This window comes from Amblyomma maculatum, chromosome 4 (genome assembly GCF_055883805.1).
Source record: "Amblyomma maculatum isolate TAMU_Amacu chromosome 4, ASM5588380v1, whole genome shotgun sequence".
NCBI classification, from domain to species: Eukaryota; Metazoa; Arthropoda; class Arachnida; order Ixodida; family Ixodidae; genus Amblyomma; species Amblyomma maculatum.
In genome coordinates this window covers 89,731,746-89,752,271 of record NC_139347.1, presented here as the reverse complement: position 1 = coordinate 89,752,271, position 20,526 = coordinate 89,731,746, and the positions used below count along the sequence as shown (strand labels likewise).

Sequence of the window (20,526 nt, the reverse complement as noted above, 5' to 3'; positions counted from 1 at the left end):
GAAGTTCAAGTCGCAAATGTGCCTTCGGGGATGTGCTTCGCTGCCGGTCACGTACCTCTCCAACAGCAAAGCCTGGATGACCAGGGCATTGTTCGAGTTGTGGCTGCGTGACTGGGACGATGAGCTTGCGCTGAGCGGACGCAAGATTTGCTTGCTGCTGGACAACTGTTCGGCCCACCATTGTGGCATCTCACTCAGGAACATTGAACTCTGTTTTCTGCCGCCAAACGCGACTGCAGTGTTGCAGCCTCTAGATCAGGGGATTATACGTGCATTCAAGCAAGGATACAGAAAGCGCATAGTTGAACGACTCCTCGTGAAACTGCGGATGAATGAAGATGTGCAGATAAACCTGTTAGGCACAATCCAGATGATGAACCGCGCCTGGCAAGACGTCACACGCGACACAGTCAAGAACTGTTTTCGGCATGCCGGACTCTGCCAGACGGATGCCGAAGCTACCAGCGCCGCGAGTGCAGCTGAAGACGATGAAGAGTTGGCCACTCTTTGGGAAGAACTTGCCCGCGTTCATGACGCGGTGCCAAAAGAAGTCTGCTTGGAAGATTTTGTGGCGGTGGATAATGAGGTAGCCGTGACGGCAAGCCCGCTGGATTCAGAAATCGTTGCTGATGTGCTGGCGCCCGAAAACATGGAAGACGATGAGCCACCGCCGGAAGACGACCGCCCTCGCCCTACTTTTGCTGAAGCACTTTCTGCAACAGATGTGCTGTGGCCGCTACTGTGCCGACATAAAAGGAAACGGACTTGAGTTGGTTGACATTTTATCACGTCTTGAAAATGCAATTCAAGTTGATGTTGCTAGGCGCTCTGTGCAATCTAAAATAACCGCCTTTTGCAAGTGAATGCAGATTGCTGAATAAATTGCTTTTGGAGCAGATTATGCATGGTGAGTGCCGTGGCATTACTTTTATTAGCACGTTTTTGCCGACTTCGCGATATCCTGTATAGCGAACTAGGTGCTGAAATTCGCTAAAAGCGGGTTCGGCTATAAAGAAATATTTGATATATCGAACAAATCTCGGAAAGTCACGCTGTTCGTTATAACCGGGTTTGACTGTATTTACACCTCTTTTATGAGGTGATAAACTTACACCTGCCTGTAAATTGGTATATACTGTAGAACCTTGTCACATTTCTAGTTCATACACTCAGAACCATGGCAGCAAAAATGTCCCCTTTAGTTACACTGCTTTTCTCCCGATATGTTCCCGATAACGCGGTTTCCTGCCTACTACATTCGAAATTCAAGTGGGACAAACCTGGGCGCGTGCAAACATGAAGTGCTAAACAGCAGCGGCGCTCACCCTCTCTGCTGACTTCTCTGCAATGCATCGGTGCAAAGGGGCGAAGCACCAATGACAGTCACGACATGAAGTGGAATGCACCAGCTTTTTCGCTGTGCCTTAGGGGCATGGGGGTGAAACAGTTGATAACTAAAACCATGCGCTTAATTTCATTGCTGACAATCATGCTTCTCATTGCTGACGAACTTGCTGGTCCTGGGGAACGCAGCGTGAAGAGCATTGCTGCAAGGTAGGGGTGACAGTCGGCTATTGCGATGGCTTTTCCACAGTGCAACAGTGTAAAGAGGTGAAGCATCAAGAAGCAATGAGGAAGTGATCTTGGTTCGCCATTGTTGTCAGTGTACTAGATGTGTTACTAAATCACTTCTGCACGAAAGGCAACGCAAAGGTGGACTATAATTTTGTGAGAAAAAATGTTGAGAGTGCCTTCGGAGCTCATCTGACAGTTACATTCGTCAGAATCGGGCAGTTCAGATCATAATTTTTTTCCTTTGCTGTTCAGGACCAGGCCATGTTGACTGGGCAATGATGCGGCAGTTTCATGTCATCCTGGGTCTTTGCATTGCGCTGTGGGGCCGTGCGCCCGGCTGCGACCCTGATAATGGTGAGTGTCAACACCACACTGGGTATTCCGTGTCGGGCGCTGGTGTGTAATGATGAATTCATTGTGTAAAGCATTTTCGATAGTATTAAGCTTGGCCGAAAATTGGTGCAGTTGTGGTGGAAGAAGTGTAGCAGTGTCCTCTATGAGTTTGGTTTCTAGTTGCGATCGATTAGTCTCGTTTCATTCTCCCATATTTTACAGTGTCATGCTCAATGGAAGCAAGGACTGCTTTCTTTGGCCCTCCACTCCCACACTCTGCCATACACGGCAATCTGTTGCAAAGGGAGCAGAGGTGGAGGAAGTTTTACCATTAAGGGGGGACGCGGGTCTTAAACTGGTCAAAAAGGGCCGAAAAATTGATTTTGAGAAAAATGCATTTTCGGAATGTCTGTACCTTTGAGCACTAGCCTTCAAAATATCAACACTGAATTCGATCGGGAAATACGGTAAAATCGACTTTTAAAACGCCACGGGAGCCTCGAAATGGCCAAAAAAGGGGTGAAAATTGTTCGAACTTCCCGCGCGCGCCGCGGGTGAAGCAGCCGTCTGGCCGCCGCCCTCTTGGACTTGTTTTGAAGCTTGTTTCTTTGTGCGCATTTTGCGACATCTCCAAATGACGTCGTTCAAACAGAACGACCACCGTCACGGGTTTTCCGAAAGCCGTTTCCGGTCCGCTGATTGGCTGGAGCGCGCGCTCGCGAAGCGAGCCCCTCGTCTCGCGCTTCCCATTGGCCAGCGCGACTGACGCCATTTTTTTTTTTTTTTTTTTGTAACGTTCTTTGTCGCGGCTGCTGCTTCGCTCGTTTATGATGCGCTTTCGCGATCGTTATCAGTCGTTCCAGCAGCCGGTGCTGGTCTTTAAACGTAGCTCGGTAGACTTAGCCGTATCAGGAGTGTATTGAAAACGGAAGCGCCTAGCGAGTGCGCGTCGAAGAACGACTGCGGCGGCGCGCTGCCAGGGTCGCGCGGCGTGTTCTCGACCTAGCTGCAGCACGTCCGACGGCGTATAATCGTTTGCGAGCGGTTCAGAGGCATCGATAGATAGCATCGATAGATTGAACTGTTCAGCTGATACTCATGGTCCTCACCGACGCTACCACTTCGTTGCTTTTTTATCGCGTCGCTTCAGACGACAGGCGAGCCTGACATCGCGCCGTTGCCCGCGTTCATTTTCCGCGGACGGTTTCTTTTTTTTTTTTTTTCTTTTTTTTTTTCCAGATTGTCTAAGTAATTGCGTCGCTGCGCTCAAGGGGTGTGAAAGTTCGAGCTTTAGCTCCAGCAAGGGACTCCGCGTGCGGCCCTGCATGCGCTGTACAGCAAAGTAGCAAAGTTTCATTCTGCAACATTAGCCAATTTATTAGGTCATTCCAGTATGCCGCTGGTGCTTTAGCCTTAAACTTTGTGCAGGTTTATTAATATTGCAAGACCGTTTTATCGTAATTTTGAGTATCTGTTTGCCTTGAAGGGCACTGCCACAGGCATATGAAGTTGTAAATAATGCTTCTCCCGCTGGTTCTAGTGGCGGTATATTTAGACTTTGTGGCAAGCTTTTACCAGTATTTGGGGAGGGTACTGTTATATGTTTAGTGTATAGCCTTCCTCATAAAGAACAAAGCCTCACAACGATTCCATTTATATTACCATAGCTGCAGTGTAGCAAAAGTTAAAGGTTGTCTCAAAATGCAAATACGTTTTTCTCAGTGCTGTTTCTGGACACTGCACTCAGCCTTACTGTGCTTTTTCTGTACATTGTCGCTGAGTGACAATGACAAATTTAGCACCACTGCAGTCATATTGAAAAGATCAGGGAGTGATCCAACACTTACATCACTCTATCGATATTTTTTCAAATTGCCATTAAAATATTATTGCATGTCAAAAAATTTTGCTGATTTCCTAATGGCATACACTACCTTGGCCATGGGTAATGGTGATAGTTTTAGTTTTATTTGACATAATCAAAATCCAAAGACAGTTTTGGAAATGGGAAGAGCATGACATTTTTGGTGAGAAATATCACAGTGAGGCTACTGATTGTTCAAGTTATAATATGTGGTCAAACTTCAAATGCCGTTTTCTCAGTTTCATATTTTTGGTCGATCTCTACAGTCTTACGCAGGGTTTTGATAACTTCTTTTTAGTTCACACAAATAACTTTGGTACCGTTTTCTTCAGAGAGAAATGAAGTACCCGATGACATTTTTAGTTTTTTAGTTTAGGCAATGGATAAATGTCAATTTGAGATTAGCTTAATGAGTTCGTTTCAAATAATGCAGCCTTTTACTCTCACCATAGTATGTGAGAATGACATGCCTTTTTGAGGAAAACGAAGGATGTCATCGGGTATGGGAAGACTTTGGCTATCAATCTATGTAATTAAAATCAACGAAATGCAATGAGAAAGTTCATTAAAGCTGCGTAAGAAATTAACTAATTATGCTCTGGACTTTGTTAGATAACTTTTGATCTAATACCACCAGCTCAATTATAATTACATTTTTGAAATCAGGAGAGAAAACCACATCTGTGTGCAAAGTTTCGTGAGATTCTAGCCATAACTAAAAAAGTTAGTTTTAAGACCCTCGTCCCCCCTTAAGTGGGAAAAGTGGTGCTGCTGTTTCTAAAAGTGAAACACTCTTATTCTTGGCCACTAGATCATTATGTAGAATTTTAAGTTCCGCCTACAGTTTTGGATATTTGTACACCCTCGATAAGCACCAAAACTAATAATTTCGATCCCTGTAGGACGTGATAAAATACTAAACTGCCATCTTCTTTATTCTTTTCACAAGCCACAGCTTATACTCTTTCTTTCTGTCGCATTCCTTAACACTTATGCTGGGGTCCTGTTTTTGGCAGATGACATCAACAGTTACGCCTATGCAAAGGCTCGCAAAGAAGCGCTGTCAGACTGGCTCGTTGACACTACAAAGCCAATCATCGAGGAAGAGATTGCAGAGCTTCAAAGGGAGGTGAGCTGGCGTCAAATTACCCAGTACGAACCACCTGAGGATGAAGGCAGTGGCGGTGTGCTTTGATGCTGCATGGTTGCCACTGTTCTTTTTTCCCGCCCATATAGGCTACAAGAAAGGTAGAGCAGCTGATGCCGTCTCGTCGATAGGCTTGCGTTACCGTTGTCAGATAGTGTAGCAGGTGCATCAGTTATGGCTTCTGCAACTGCTTGAAGGCAGCAGTAGCAGCTGTAAGCATGAGTACCCCTTTATCTTTTGTTGCTACGGTCATATAAAAAATACATTTACACGAAATGATGAATACATACATCTCTGAGTTGAACACATTGCATCTAGCTTTCAGGCAACATGGCTCATCATGCAACCTCGCTGGCTGTTGCATCTGTGAGTTGTGCATGTAGGGGGCGGCTCATCCGCTCAGAATTGTTTAAGGAATCATTTCCTGAAGGCTCACTGGTCTCTGGAAAACTGCTCTGTGCTCTTTCAGTCATTTCGGCAAACTCTTCTGACATCGAGGGACCTGCGCAGCATGGCGAACCAACCCGTGATGTCACAGATGACGTCACTCCAAGGAGCCTCAGCAGTTACAATTTTACGGTTTAAGAATTCGGTTTTTGTGCGGCTTTAAAATTATTTCAGAGTCATTTTTTTTAAATTTCTAACAGTACATATCAAGGGAGGTCCTAGAAACACAATACACCCGTAAACTGGAAAAGCTTGAGAAAGCGCCTTGCATGGTTAAGCCTCCGAGTGCTGGAGGCACTTTATGTTTGTGAAGGGAAAGAGGTGGTCACTTCCTTGCGAGTAATCAAGCTGTGCTCTTTGGACAGAATGACAAGGAGCTGCAGGTGATGCTGGCTTACCTGAGTGGCCACGATATTGCCAGGGCGTGTGCTGTGGCCCAGCGGTCACGTGACTTCCGTTTAGGCCTGCTGCTTTCTCAAGGGGGCTCTAACCCAGTCTCCAGGGCCATGCTGCAGAAGCAGCTCGACCACTGGAAGAAGTTCAAGGTTTGTGAGATGATGAACGCAACTGCAAGATTAAAGTTTTTTTTTCTGTTTCTTTTTATATTTTTGCCTGTTATTTTTTCTCCCAGCTAATAAACTTGTAATTTGCGACCCGCTATGGTGATTGGTTGTTAGGTTGCAGTCGACCACTGAGCTGTATGTAGTACCCGGGTTCAAACCTGGCTGCAGCAAAAGAATTTCAATGAAAGTGAAGCACGGTGTTATATGATATTGGTGCATGTTAAGGATTCCGGGGGAGTCAAAATTAATCTAAAGCCCTTTATTATGGCATCCCTCACAGCCAAGTTTCTTCGAGACCTTGACACTTTCCTGTCCATGGGAAAAGTAGTGGTTTTTGGGTGGTGTCATCAAAACTTTTTTTTTTAAACTTGCTTGGTACAGGTGTGTATGGTATCATTGTAGAAGAGGAAATTCTCTTCAATTCCCAACTTCACAATGGTATTAGTCACAAATAACATTTTTATTGCGTTAGTAAATAAAAAAAAAACCTTTATCAGAAAAATTTTTAGGTAAAAAAAAAAACGCACAAGAACATCAGGTTCTTCACACAATTAAAACAATAAAAAATTTCAACATGAACCCTTTTAAAACAGTCCAGTGTAACATTCTAGCAAATTCTAGCTTTCTGTATACAGTACATATTTGGAGAGTTGGAAAAGAAAACAGTAGTCGAGGGTGACTACGTTGAGGTCGACCCCTGGCTTTCTTCTAGTGGAAAACACGATTCTGTGCGCTGGCGGCAGCAAGTAATCCCACCCGAAAGATCTCGACACCCTGCAGGTAATAGTTGTGACCTTCAAAACACTGATCTCTTCCGATCAACACGCAGCAAAAGGGGAACTTTTCGGGGGGCGGAAGCGAAACTTATCGGAGCATGGCTGTTGACGACCCGGGTTGGTTTGGCGGAGTTTTGATGTCGGTGCTGAAGTCTGAAGAGCTGATGTCATCTTCAGAATCATCACTACTGATGTCCACGTCCAAAAATGAGCTCTTAGATGCGTCGATTTCCGTGGAAATGCACCGTTTCCGAGCAGCGGCAGCTTGGTGGCAACATCATGATGTAAACAAGGAGCTCTAATCACCTGAATCCGGAGACCAGCTGCAGGGGCGCGGCACAACGGAAAAAACAAAACCAAAAGCGAAATTGGAAAAAGGGTTTTTGTATTTCTCACTGGATGCCGCCGCTTGTCAAGGAGCACTTCGATAGCGGGAAAATTCTAATAATGAAATAATCGATAGCGGGTTATCGATGTGAATAGGCGCAGACAGTAAAGTTAAACACCATATATCGCCATTTTGAATATTTCTTAGTCACAGGCATTTTGAATTGACAAAATTATACTGTAGTTTAATGATGCATGTTTGTACTCAAATTGCACGCTTGCATCAGCTGTTTTATGCTTGGGACGGCAAGAAGAAACTCCCAGGAATATGCCTACATTTAGTGAAAAGTGTATACGAACCAAGTAGATATTTTGTGTGAATGCTTTCGAAATGAAGCAGATAGTTTACAGCCGCAAAAGCAGAAATGGAAATGACCAGTTGAATTAAGTTCAAAAGCAAAAAGTTGGTTTGCAGAATTCATTGAATCTATTGAAAAAAAGGGCAAGGTAGAAATTGCTTTAAAGTTTGCTTTTGTCAGTTTTTTGTCTGTAACTCTCAAGCCAGTAATACATGAGTTGCTGACGAAGCAAAGTGTGTCATTCTGACATGTGAAATGGTAGCAGTGAAGCACACGAAGGTGGGCCGCTGTGGCAATATAATGGCGGTTCTCTTTGATGAAAAGCCTATGTGCTCGTAGCGGAGCACTCCAGGGTCCCAACTTTCTCATACAGATGCCTGCAGTAACCAACAGTAATCATTTAATTTAAGTTGTTAAAGAGTGTCAATCGTATCATATCGTTAACTTTGCAGCCACTGCCTACAAGTGCTTGCCTAGGCCAGGATTGTGGTTCTGTATTCTTATATTTTTTATCTTCTTAGTCGAGCCCTCCTACGAAAGGTGCAGTGCAGTTCGCTTTTTCACATTTTGGCTTTGCCTCCTAATTAGCATGGGGCCAATATACAAATCACATAAGAATATGGGAAAAAATATGCCTTCAAATATCTAATCGAATACCTGAAGAGTAAAAAAAGAAATCAAAAATTGAAAAATAGCAAACACTGTCCATCTTGTTTATTTCACAGTTGACATGATATTTGCAAATAAAATTAAACTAGAATTTAACAGAAGTGTATACTGCGCTGAAAAATCCAATATAAATATTATACAGAATTTCTTATACCAGTTTTTTGTTACAGGAAGGACCTGCATGAAACCAGGTGGAGCTGTCTTATTGCTGCTGAATACAGTAAACTCTCGTTAATTCAGCCGTCATGGAACTAGAAAAAATTTGAATGAGCTGAAAGCTCAGCTTATTGATAGGGCTGAAAAACTTTCAGAAACTGTTTGCATCACAGTAATTTTATCTGATGAACAGCTGCACTATGGATGTCTGGATCTGAGGTGAAACTGAAGTAGGAGCGACGTTTTTTCCTGATTTCCTTCAGTGCTTCACTTTGCGCACACTGTTGGGCAGGCCTTCTTCACAAAGGGATCGTTTTTCTTATTTTTCCACATGCTCAAACTTTAACAGTTTTTAAAGATACTAAAGTTTTGTGCATATCATTATTTACTTCAGTATTTGAAACATTCGGGTAGTTGTACAACCGTACTTTCCTCCCCTTGGGTGAAGGATAGACTGTGATAGCTGTGGGGCTTCTTGGAGAATATAGTGCAATTTGTTGTATTGTTCAACGCAGCATGACCGGTACATGAAGCCAGAAAGGATTCGGGTGTACGCCTTGCTGTCTGGACTAATGGTGTGGCCCACGTCCGACCATAACCTGACTGTTAATTGCTGTGCTGGCCTCGACTGGAAGAGGGCACTGGCGCTGCACCTCTGGTGAGTGCCACACACTTTTGCTTGTGTACCACCTTGCACACTTGCACTGACAAATGTATAAAGTTAGCCCAGCGGAGTGCAGTGAAAACGACAGAGATTATTCCGTCTCGTAAGTGCCATTTAACTTTACCCTTGCTCTGGCCTTTGATTATGCATTTTTACACAGTTCGGAAACCATGACATTATCTATTTTGGGTTCATGTCTTCTCTGTGAAGAAGAAAGCTTGCTGTGTATGCTGTTACCATGGTTACTGTAGGCCCAGTTTAGCTGTGCACACAACTTTTCCAATATGGTTGACAGGTATTCCCTGTATGATGTTGCAACTTCTTTTTTCTTTCTTCTTCTTTTTTCTTTTTCTCTCCCACAAACTTCATCCTTATTTCCTGCTCTGCCAACGAGCTGCTCCCGGTAATAGTGCATGAAGAATCGGAAAGAAATATGGTTTCCTCAGGATGGATGTACTGCGTTGGCTGTGACCTTGCTCCTTTCGAACTTGCACTTAGCAGATTGCTTTCATAGCAAAGCAAGAAAAATAACAATAATAAAAGAAGTTTTAAAATGAGACCCTACTTCAAAGTGCAAATAAAACATCTTTGTCTTCCAGTCTGCTTCCTCATGTTTGAGGTCATTTTGTTGTTCTCGGACTTCTTTGTTGCAGGTACCACTGTTCGCCAACTGGCAGCATCACTGACGCTGTGGTTGCATATAAAGCTGCTTTTGAGGTAAGGATAATTTGAAAAGGATTGTGTTTTGCAGGCCCATGCTTAGAAGTTTGTTTGCAGTGCCACGCGAATAGGAAAACTTGGATCCTTGGGCTGCTTAAGGGGGGAGGCTACCCTTGAGCATAAACTTTTTTATTTCTTGAGAAATGAAATGAATGAAATTTTTAGGGTATGCTCATAGTACACACATTTGAAAAACTACCAAGTTTCATGGCGGTTTTCAAGTTAGAGGAGTATATCGAGGTAGTTTACATAGGTCCCTAGGGGCAGGCCTGGAGAATTCGCAAAATGTGCTAGCAGTGTGAAATTTTTTATGGTCATTCCTAGATAGTTTCCCCAGGGCAAGACAATTTCCTTTTCCAAATTTTCTCTCTGAAAAATTTTAGTACAGCCCCAAATTTAGTGTTAAAATTTACACCTGACAATATTTTAATTGACTGCCCCTAATTACACATGAAATATTTTGAAAAAAACCCGAATTGTCTTGCCCTCAGAAATTTACTTAAAGATGTAACAAAAAAAACCTCATGAATAAGCGGTTCTTGAGATATGACTTTCCTTAGCAGCCACACCATGCAAAAAATTGATTCTGAGAAAACTGCTCTCAAAGGTTGAGAGAACAATAACTTTTTTGTTTCTCAAGTTATCATGATGAAATTCTCAGGACAGGCTCATGACATTAACAAATGAAAAACCACCAGGTTTCATAGAATTGTGCATGCTAGTTCTCAAGTTACAGAAGCATATCACATTGGTTCGAATAGGTCCTTTATATCAGGCCTGGAAAAATTGCGAAAGGCACTGGCATTGTGCAATTTGTCATGCTGATTCCTAGATAGGTTCCTCAGGGCAAGACAAAGCCTGTTTTCTTAATTTTCTTGCTGAAAAATAGCATAGCACTGGATTTTTTGTTATCAATTAGACCTATGTTGATTAATCAAATTATGACAAATTTCAGACATAATATTTTGAATACATGGGCTTGCCTTGCCCTCAAAAATTTATTCAGGTACAGTCGAGCCCACTTAAGACGAACACTCGCTTATCACGAACAAGTCCAGTGCGACCGTCAATATATACATTAGACTATGACGCTCACGCTTCATCACTCATAACAGGATGTGGTGATGCAGCATTCTTGCTGCACCTACCTTTCACTTCTTTTTTGCTCTGCCTTTCACTTTCTTTTTTGCTAATAACTGTGTTGAGGGAACTGCCCCAGGCCGACTAGGCCTAATAGCAAGACCTCAAAATGATGTCAGGCCTGAAGTAGTTGACTCCGCCGGCCACCCAAAGTTGTCACTTTGACCACGTGCATTGGGAGACCAATAGCAATACAGTGAAAGCTCGTTAATTCACAACTCGTTAATTCGAAATTTTGGATAATTCGAAATAGTCATCGTGGTCCGGTCCGCAGTGCATAGAAGTCTATGCGCGTAACAGCTCGTTAATTCACTCAAAAATTGGCGCCGCCACCCATAATTCGAACTGCGCGCCGCCAAGCGGCGCTGTTAAAAACCATCGTTGGAAGCTTTCACGGCAGAAAGATAGATGACACAACCATCGGGGCGCCGCTAGGGTGCTGGAACAAGTACTAAACAGTCTTTCCTGCCGCGACTTCTTCGAGGAACGACGTTTTAGTGTTATCGACCACGGTTTCGTGTTGCATTTCGTGAGCCCTCGTTTTGCACGCCGCTTGTTGTGAGCTTGTGTCCGCGAGATGTGTTCGCGTGGGAAATACTGTGCCAAGACGATGAAGGAGAAAGTGGCTATTTTACGCGAGGTGGATGAACGGAAGGCCAGCAAAGTGGAAATCGCGAAAAAGCACGGGATTCCACCAAGCACGTTGTCGACGTACGTCCGAAATAGGAAGGCCATCGAGGATGCCTATGAAGCCGAAGATTTCGCCAGCAACAGAAAAAGGCTTCGGTTAGCCAAGTATCCGGAAATTGAGACCGCTGTGATCACGTGGGTGAAAGAAATGAGAAGCGCTGACATTCCACTGAGCGGCCCAATTATCATGGCGAAGGCGGCCGATTTCGCCCTGCGCTTGAATGTGGAAGATTTTGTCGCCTCCGAAGGATGGTTTCACCGCTTTAGAGACAGACATAATCAGAGGGGGAAGAAGACTCCCTGCGTCGCATTCGCATGCTAGAAGACCGAGTGAGTACGGTAGCCCTCAGAGAGAAGAAGCAGAAGATGATAACAGACTTTTTTTGCTAAATAAATGTTTTTCGTGCCCTCCGGGCATCAAACGCCTTCATTTTTGCTCACTTTCATTAGTTCGAATTATGGTTAATTCGAACTGGCCTAGCGGCCCCGTGGAATTTGAATTAACGAGCTTTTACTGTACATATTTTGCATGGTTTGTTTACTTGTTTTTCGTACCATGGGCTTGTCCATGGTCACCAACTAAAATATGGGAATAACTATTATATTTTTTTAACTAGACATATACTATGCCTGCGGAGCGTGTATCTTTAACTGCAGGTGATCAAAGTTCAGCACGATTTGATCTCAATTTGAAGAGCCACGCGTGCTGATTCGCCTCTTTGCAGCACTATAACGCACTGATTAGGTGGCATTGTTTAACCAAAATTTGGAGCCAAGCTGCGGAAAGATCTCAGGATTGCGAAAAAGAAGAGATCGAAAATTTAATTTCTCTAACCAATTTTGAGCCGACTGTGCATTGATGAAAATCTTCTTACCATTTCTCATGTGTTCAGGGAGAAATGTAGCACCATGAATCAGCATGCAACATTGCTTGTATTGTTTCCATTGAGCACGACACGTAACAGCTGAGATAAATCCACCTGGTGCTTCCCATTTCCTCATTCTTTCCTATTGGCCACGTATGGGCAGAGTGACAGGCCTCTGCGTCCCTATGCCCGACCGCCATACCCGCCCTGCTATGAGGACGACGGAGGTGATGATCCATATGCACTGGACCCCGAGACCCCCTTGGACACGTGCTACCTGCTGCTTAGGCTGTACTGTGATCGGTCTCAGCGGCTGGACAGGCTGCTGGCTCCAGTTTCCTCCGTGCCTTCCCAGCTGGACTTCAGGATCAGGTAACCCCCTCCTTTGCAAATGCTGCCTGGCTGCTGACTTGTGCATCAGGAGTGTTTCATACACACAGCTTCGTGCTCGCGATTAGCAGTTTACCAATGTTCGTCTATGGGGCAAAAATTTGGAAGATGATGAAGAGGCTCGTGATTGATCTGTCGGCGATGCAGCGAGCTGTGAAAAAGAAAATGATAGATGTAGCATAAAGAGATGTAACGCAGTGGTAGCGATGCCTCCTCACAAGTGCTAGCCTGTGTTGTGTGTAAGGAGGCTTCACCGCACAACATGCGAACAGCGCTGGACAAGTGCACAGTCACGTCACAGTGGAAGAACCACGTGGATGGAAGTTAGGGAAACACACAATGCCACCGCAGTCCCAATGGTTAATACGTTCCCGGATAACACGATTTCTCAGTTACTATGTTCTAAATTTCAACGAATTGTGGTCTTATAATACGTTTAGTGATCGACCGAACATGTAGTAACGAGCGCTCGTGACATGAAAAGTTTATCAATGGCGCTCACCCGCCACAGTTTCCTGCAGTGCCTAAGTGCAAAGGGGCGAAGCATCAAAGAAAGCCAACAGGGTGCACGTTTTTGCGGAAGCATGGCTTGATGAGGAGAAACCTGGTGGCTTCCTTGCAGTGCCTTAGGGGCATAAGGGTAAACCATTTGATAACTACAGCTATTTGCTTGCATGGGCCAGGTTTGGTGGACGCAGCTTGCGCAAAAATGCGGCGGCTGTAAGCCACTGGGACGTCTTCACATGTCCTTGGTATAAGGGGGTAAAGCACTCGGAAACAATCACGGAAGCAATCCCAGCTCATCATTTCCTTCTATGAACTGGATTTGTCACAAAATCTCTTCTGCGTTAAGACAACGCAAATACGGACTGAATTCTGCAAGAGGTAAGGAAGGAGCTGTCTGTAATCTCTAATCTGCACTTTTATGGAGCGGAAGTCTCATTTTTTTTATGCCTTTGTACCTCATTTAGCAGTAAATTTTATTAAAATCAGGCGGTTTAGATCGTACGTTTTTGCAGATATTCCATTTTTTTTCCTGCATTTTTTAAAAAACGTATCAACAAGGTTTTACTACCCTTGCTCCCCTTGGGAATATGCTTGACTCACGCTTGTGAGGCAAGCTACTGTGCCTATATATATATTTCATATGCCTTCTCCCACATCGTCACCCATCATGATCTTCTTTCTTCTCCCCTTCCCCACTGCAGAGTAGCAGGCCAGATTTGAATTATTCCGGCCAACCTCTCTGCTTTTCCTGTCAATAAATCCATCTATCTATCTATCCACGACATAATCAGGGTGCATTGTGACAAGACTGAATAAAAAAGAATAAATTTTAGTTCCTGAAGTGTTCCCGTGCTGGATGTTGTGCAACACTACACACCAGTTTTCGTTATTTGAACGCAGACCTATAATGACCAAAGCACATGAGAAAAATTGTGAGGTACACTGAAAACAGTGTTCGAGTTGCCTACGGGCGTCGCTGGCGGGATGCTCGTGCCTCTACAAGCGGCGCTCTTTTCGGTGTGGCGTTGTATCTGCAAGTTGCCTACACAGTCATAGTCATCCGGAAATTTAGGTTATTGAAGTTATTAATGGGCCTTCACAGTATTCTCAACCTCATCAAGGCTACGAGGAGGTCAAGGTGTTTCGCTACCAATTGGAATACAGCACTGCTGTTGAAATCGGTGCTTCTTAGTTTCACTTGCATCGCACCAGATCGCAGTGATCAGCTAGCTATGAAAAGCCAAGCAGCCTGCATTCTTTGAGGCAGTCTTGGGACAGCCAGGGTGTCACCAACAGGGAAAACAGGGAAAACGGAATTCTCAGGAAATTAGGATAATCTGGAAAAACTCTGAGAACTCTGGAATTTGTGCTTATATCAGGTAAAATTTGTTGCAGTTCTATTTGAAAGCAGCTAAACTCTCGATAAAAATGAACTTGCATTACACGGGTTGTACAGTACGGCATTATACTTGCTCTCCTCACCGAGTGCTGACCCTCATGTTGTGCTGTCAAGTGTACCATCCCAGCAAGACAGCGAAATGCGCTGTGCTGCTGGCGGACACTTCTCCGGCCCTTTGGCCAGCAGCAGAGCACACGCTCCCTATGGATCGCATATGGGCTGTTCAGCGGCCACCACTTCTCCTTGTTTTCTCGTTTTCTGCAGTACACAGCTCCCACAAGGGGGCAGGACACGTTACGAGAATTTGCGACGTTTCCGATTTGCAATGGGAGCACTACAAGTCCCAAATGAACTCTTCCTCCTTGCTCATCGCTTTGATGGAAGCGTTCATTTCTGCCGCCGGGGGTGTACGTACGCGATGCAGACGGTGCAGCTTTGGGGAAAGGGGATATAGTTTCGCGCTTTATCGTGAACTTGAAAAAAATAAGATCACTTTTCTTAAAAAAAACAGCTTTATCAATCACCAACTTCGCTGCTCCCCATGTTTCGTCTATATGTCGATAAGAGGAAGTTATAGCTCATGATATGCTACTGTAATCAGTTTCAGCGTGCCGTCCATGCTCTCGCGCTGGCATTGCTGCATAATCCGATACGAGGAAGCGGTCGTCAGGAAGCATGCAACTCACACTCAAGGTAGTCACCGCATGCGCAGCAGCGCCCCGCAGAAGCGGATTGTGCCAAAGTGCTAGGCTCTAACCATTATAACACTCCAGTTAGAATATCTTGGCCAGTCATGCATTCGTCATGTCCGTGCCGTTTCACGACATATTGTGACGCAGCTGCAGGTCATGCTCATGCCTCGAACGAATGCAGATGCCGCGCCATGCTATTCCATGGCTAAGGGTAGTGAATCTCGCGGGAAAAAAAAAGCAAGCGGAACGAAATCGTTTTTCCCACGACCAGCGACAGCAGCGTCGAAGCTTGGTGCTTCCATTTTCAGTCCAACTGCATGCTCGTTGTAAGCTGCCGCGATGACGACGACAAGCGTTCCTTTATTGGCACCACCTCAAATGGCAACGATGAACAGAGAGCCAAGCTAGTCCATCCGAATAACTGCTTCGCCTAGCTTTCACGGCTGCGGTTGTTTACGATGATGATGCCCACTCGCGTCTGCATTATGCCGCAAAAACGAGACTTCGGCCAAAAAAATGATCTTCACAGTATCTCCGGTGCCAAATTTGGTTCGAAAATTCTAGCTTTTGGACACTAGAGTTCAAAATATCGGTTGAGAAAATGTACATGTTCCAAAGGGTACGTGTCGGTTCCTGAATGAAGTCCTGAATGAATGAAATGAAATATCACTCAAGTGCAAATTATTAGACTCCGAAAAATTGATCGGCTACTGTATTGGAAAATGCTCGATTTGATTTGCAGTTGGTTATAGTATTTTTTTTTTTTTAGGTAGTCGATTTGCTATTTAATGCGTCTGCCTTCTGTTTTGCTTTTAAATGAAATAAACGCTACTCCTTACCATTCAAAACAGATTATATTGTTATTTTTTAACATGCTTAGTTGAGAGTGATGACATCAGACGTCATTGTGTCAGCCCGTTTTAGCACAAAAAAATACTGTGTCACTCGGGGAACTTTACAAATGCACACAGGGAAAACCTAAAAAACTCAGAGAATTTGTAAGCATAAACTTGGTAGATACCCTGGACAGCAGTTTAGACATAGGCAATTCTTTTTTCCAGCTGGCTTCTTCACAAGCTTGTGCAGGCCTTTGGCTTTGGACACCTGTCACAGACGGCAGCCGAGACCCTCCACACAGGCTTTGCTGCGCAACTTGAGTCATGGGGCCTCTGGCCCTGGGCAGTGTTCGCGCTGCTACACCTGGAAGACACGGAGGGTCGTCGCAAGGCTGTGACCGAGCTGCTCACACGACATGCCTCAGGTTCACGTGAGGGCTCCGACCCCGAGACAGCTCTGACAGAGGACGAGAGCTTTGTCTGCAACCGGTTACATGTGCCCCGAGCCTGGGTCTACAAGGCCAAGGTCAGGGTTTTATTTGTTTCCCCACTCTTTGTCTCGGTCGATTGAATACAGTAGAACCCTGATTATGCTCCCAGGTGCTGTGTTTTCCCAGCTTCTACTATTTCACGAGCCATTTTTGTTTAATGCAGTACAAACGACTGTTATAGGTTGGAACTATAGTAGCTTCCACAATGCTACATTACGAATGTCATTTCGCGGTCTTACCCCATGCTGGCGTTTGACAGGCTACACTCAGCATGTGTAGAACAGCGACAGCACACTGGCCAAAGCAGGAATCTAAACTCCATTGCCACTTGGCCGCTGCTGTGTTCGATGCCTTCTAAAGTATTGCAGCCTTGCTGACGCTGAGCACACTTATTAGCAAACAGCTAAAGGCGCGAAAGCGAATTTATGCCACAGTAATCCTCATGTGGGCTGCGCTGTACGAGGTACAGTTGTGCGGGCTGGCTTCAAGGCATATTTGTCTAACCTGCAATTTTTTTTTTCTTACTTGCAGCTTAAGAATGCAATTTTTAGGTTCTGATAGGTGAGGAATATTGTGTTGGCTACCACAAAACAGCACAGAAGCAGAAGTGGATAAGTGTTGAGTGTGATGTACAGATATGCTTCACAATTAAATTTGTCATTGTTGGCACAGAGGCGCGCCTCTTTTCATGAACATAAAAAGTTGATGTGGTTCTTTTCTTCTGTATGGGAAAATGTATGTATACTGTGAGTATTTTACAAGCAAATAACACAAGTAAACACAAAAATACATTTATGGCTTCAGGTTGGTAGTAATGCCTTGCTGTTATGAGAACACTTTGCATGTAATGTGCACTTTTCTGTGTTAAAAGTTCTTGGGTTACAAAAAATAGTAGTCTTGTGATGCAGACCTGTAACATCAGCCGTGCGACTCAGTTCTATAACATACACTACACTTCAAAAAAATGTCCACTTTTTCCATCTGGACTGTCGTAAGTTGTTTTTACCCTTAAGTATGCCACTTGTGCCTTTTGATACAATTGCATTCTTTTGTCCCAAGATGTGCCAATATGCCTCAACGAGCTGCAGGAGTTCTTGTTATTGCTAGTTTTTGTGGAAAACAAGAGCCATGTGGCATTCTGCAGTTTTGCCAGAGACACTTGTTTTGGCCAAATTTCTACTTTGCACGAGTAAATGATGACCGGCTAAGCATTACTCACTAGTACTGAGGAAATTATTAACTCAGGTTTTAAGCAAAGAGACATGAAGTTGTGCTACATGTACATTGCTCTCCCAAGCGTCCACGTTACGGATGGAAGGACAACTTTTGCATTTAGATCTCACCTTGGTGGTTATTGCTTCATCTCATAGTAGCTGTGTGATACGCTTATTGCAGTAACATGCAGTGATCAGTCTTTCTATCACTTAATGCAGGCCATTCGTGCTAGTGCAGAGGGGAACTTCAGTGACAGAGCAGACTTCCTTTTGAAGGGCGAGCTGTGGAACGAAGCTCATGACACCATTGTCCATCACCTCGCCACCGACGCCATTATTGACGGTATGATGCACGCTTTTTTCCTTGGATTACAGTTGAGTGTCATTGATGCAGACTTAGCTAAGACGAATTCTGCAATGTACTGAGCAGTGCTAGGATGCTCCGTTTCTGGCCTTGTGCTGGAGTCCACCTGTCAGCTTGTCACTTCTTATAGTCGAATCCGGATATATTGAACCCGGATAATTCGAATTTCGGTTATATTGAACTCGCGAAATATCTCCTTGAAAATCCCAGGGAAAAGTATAGAAAAGCTGCGTTGTATATCGAACTCAATTTCACCGGTCGTTCTATATATCAAACTCCGCACCACCCACTCGAAGCGCCTTCCCCATAGACGATCGCATCACCCTCGGTCGTTTGCCGCACGGCGGCTTCAAGCCACGCGCAGAAGGAATGAGAGGGAACAGGGCAGCGCCACGGCCTTTCCCCAAAGGCGCACTCATGTGTGGTGATCGTTTGCCGCACGCCAGCATGTGACATTTGCAAGCCATATGCGTAAAGGAACGAGAGGGAACCAGTAAATGCAGCCGTAGGGTTCGGGAAAGGGGAAAATGCGATAGAGCAAAGCGCAAAGGTGGCCCATTCTTCCGCCGAGCTTTCTCTCTCCTTCCGCTCTCTTCGCTCGCAGCAGCACGCACTACGCATGCGCAGACTAGCCAGCTCAGCCCGTGGCAGACATAACGTCCGACGCTTCCTCCAGTGTGTGTGGTGAACCCTCTGCGCGCGGCGGCGTCTTGTGTCGTACTGAACGTTCGTAAGATACGGCAACTGCGGACGCTGCACGCTGGGTTTTTTTTTTTGTGAGTTGTCCATTCTTGCATCTATGAATCAACGAACGCACACAGTCAGCTGCGATATGCCACCGGCTTTTAGCACTGTTCGCTTCTAACGGCATTTGCAGCTATCACGCTTTTTAGTGATTTTGGGGCAGTGGACTACGCCCGCCCCAAGCATGGCGACCAGGCTTGTGCAATGAAGCCATCACGGGCACTCTGCCAAGTTCGCTCCCCGCCACTGTAGGAGCTATCAAAAGTATAGTCAAACGATAAACACGCTGTGATGTTATCGCCGTGCAGCGTCATGACGCGTTGCCAATAAATGAGCTGTGGACGAGACGCCAGAAACGAGGGATGTGCCACCAATGTTTTTTTTTTTTTTTTTTTTTTTTTTTTTTTTTTTTTTTTTAAGATTCTTGGGAACAAAAGTGGAGGGTGGGTTCATTATGTGAGGGGGTTGATTACGCGACAAATACGGTATCAGTTTTCATGACCACAAGCGACATCTCAAGCTGATTTCTGTATATCAAATTATCAATATATCGAACTATTTTGATATCCCGTTCGAGTTGATATATCCAGGTTTGACTGTAGTACCATTCACGAGTACTGAGCTTTAGGGGTAATATCACAACATCCGTGTTAACATTGTGGAAGTACTGAGCATATTGTGCGGCTTAATATGACACTAAAGCCGGGGGAAGATTTGTGGGCAACTCTGAAGAGAAATGACGCGAGTGCAAGGGCTTCGCCCTTTATTGGGGACAGAAGTCTCCAGGATGCGTTAGGACCATGATACAATATTTAGCACTGAGGTTAGGAAAAGTGCACGAGCTGTCTGCACTTTATCACTGGTCACTACAGCACAAAACTTTTAAGTTCACTTTTTAACATTAACATATCAGCGTTAGAAATGGCTCTCCTCCTTTCTCCTCTCAGCTCATACACACCCGCGTTCCAGGAAAAAGCAAGAAAATAGAAGCAGGTCGCCCAGTTGGAAGGCTCGCTTTCTGGAAGTGAGAGAAGAGCAGCTGGCGAAGCCCAATGAGGTTTCACCTTACAGTCGACGACCGGTTTTTCGGGCACCCAATTTTTCGGACATGCTTTATTATTTGGACTTTTTCCCGGCTCCAGGACATACCTTATAAAGTCAATGTATTACGCTGCTCAAAATTTCGGACACTCTAAGGAGGGCTATTCGATTTTTCGGACATTCCAAGCGTCGGCCGGGCCAACTGCCACACATTTTGAGCGGTGTCGCCGCCATCTTGTTTGTTTACTTTTTCCTTCGATAGCCTCGAAACCGGTGCCAGCCTTGCGTGCCGCTCCTTAGCTAAACACGCTGGATCGAGGCTATAATATTTGCCTAGCAGCTTCCGTTTCCGGGACAAGGTCGCTGCCGAAGTGCTTTTTTTTTTTTTTTTTTTTTTTTGATCGTTTCTACTGCCTGTGCCTCTGTGTGTTTGCCTTGTTGGCCTAGCCGTGGTCATGCTGATGCGAGAATACGTTCTGTCGCTACTGTGGCTCGCATTTTATTGGATCGGCTTCAGTTCTGTTTCCGGATTTTATAAGATTTGTTGTTTTT

At 44.8% G+C, this 20,526-nt stretch overlaps 1 protein-coding gene across 2 annotated transcripts in view; it reads left to right on the top strand.

Moving 5' to 3' along the window:
* Positions 1-20,526, top strand: part of Nup98-96 (nuclear pore complex protein Nup98-96) — a 127,853-nt gene that overhangs the window by 98,890 nt on the left and 8,437 nt on the right. For both annotated transcript variants that reach the window (XM_084602149.1, XM_084602148.1), the window contains exons 26-33: positions 1,828-1,929; positions 4,789-4,901; positions 5,732-5,911; positions 8,732-8,874; positions 9,534-9,597; positions 12,460-12,668; positions 16,346-16,646; positions 18,045-18,168. In XM_084602149.1, coding sequence (XP_084458275.1) covers positions 1,828-1,929; positions 4,789-4,901; positions 5,732-5,911; positions 8,732-8,874; positions 9,534-9,597; positions 12,460-12,668; positions 16,346-16,646; positions 18,045-18,168 — 1,236 coding nt within the window. The remainder of the gene's footprint in view (positions 1-1,827; positions 1,930-4,788; positions 4,902-5,731; positions 5,912-8,731; positions 8,875-9,533; positions 9,598-12,459; positions 12,669-16,345; positions 16,647-18,044; positions 18,169-20,526) is intronic.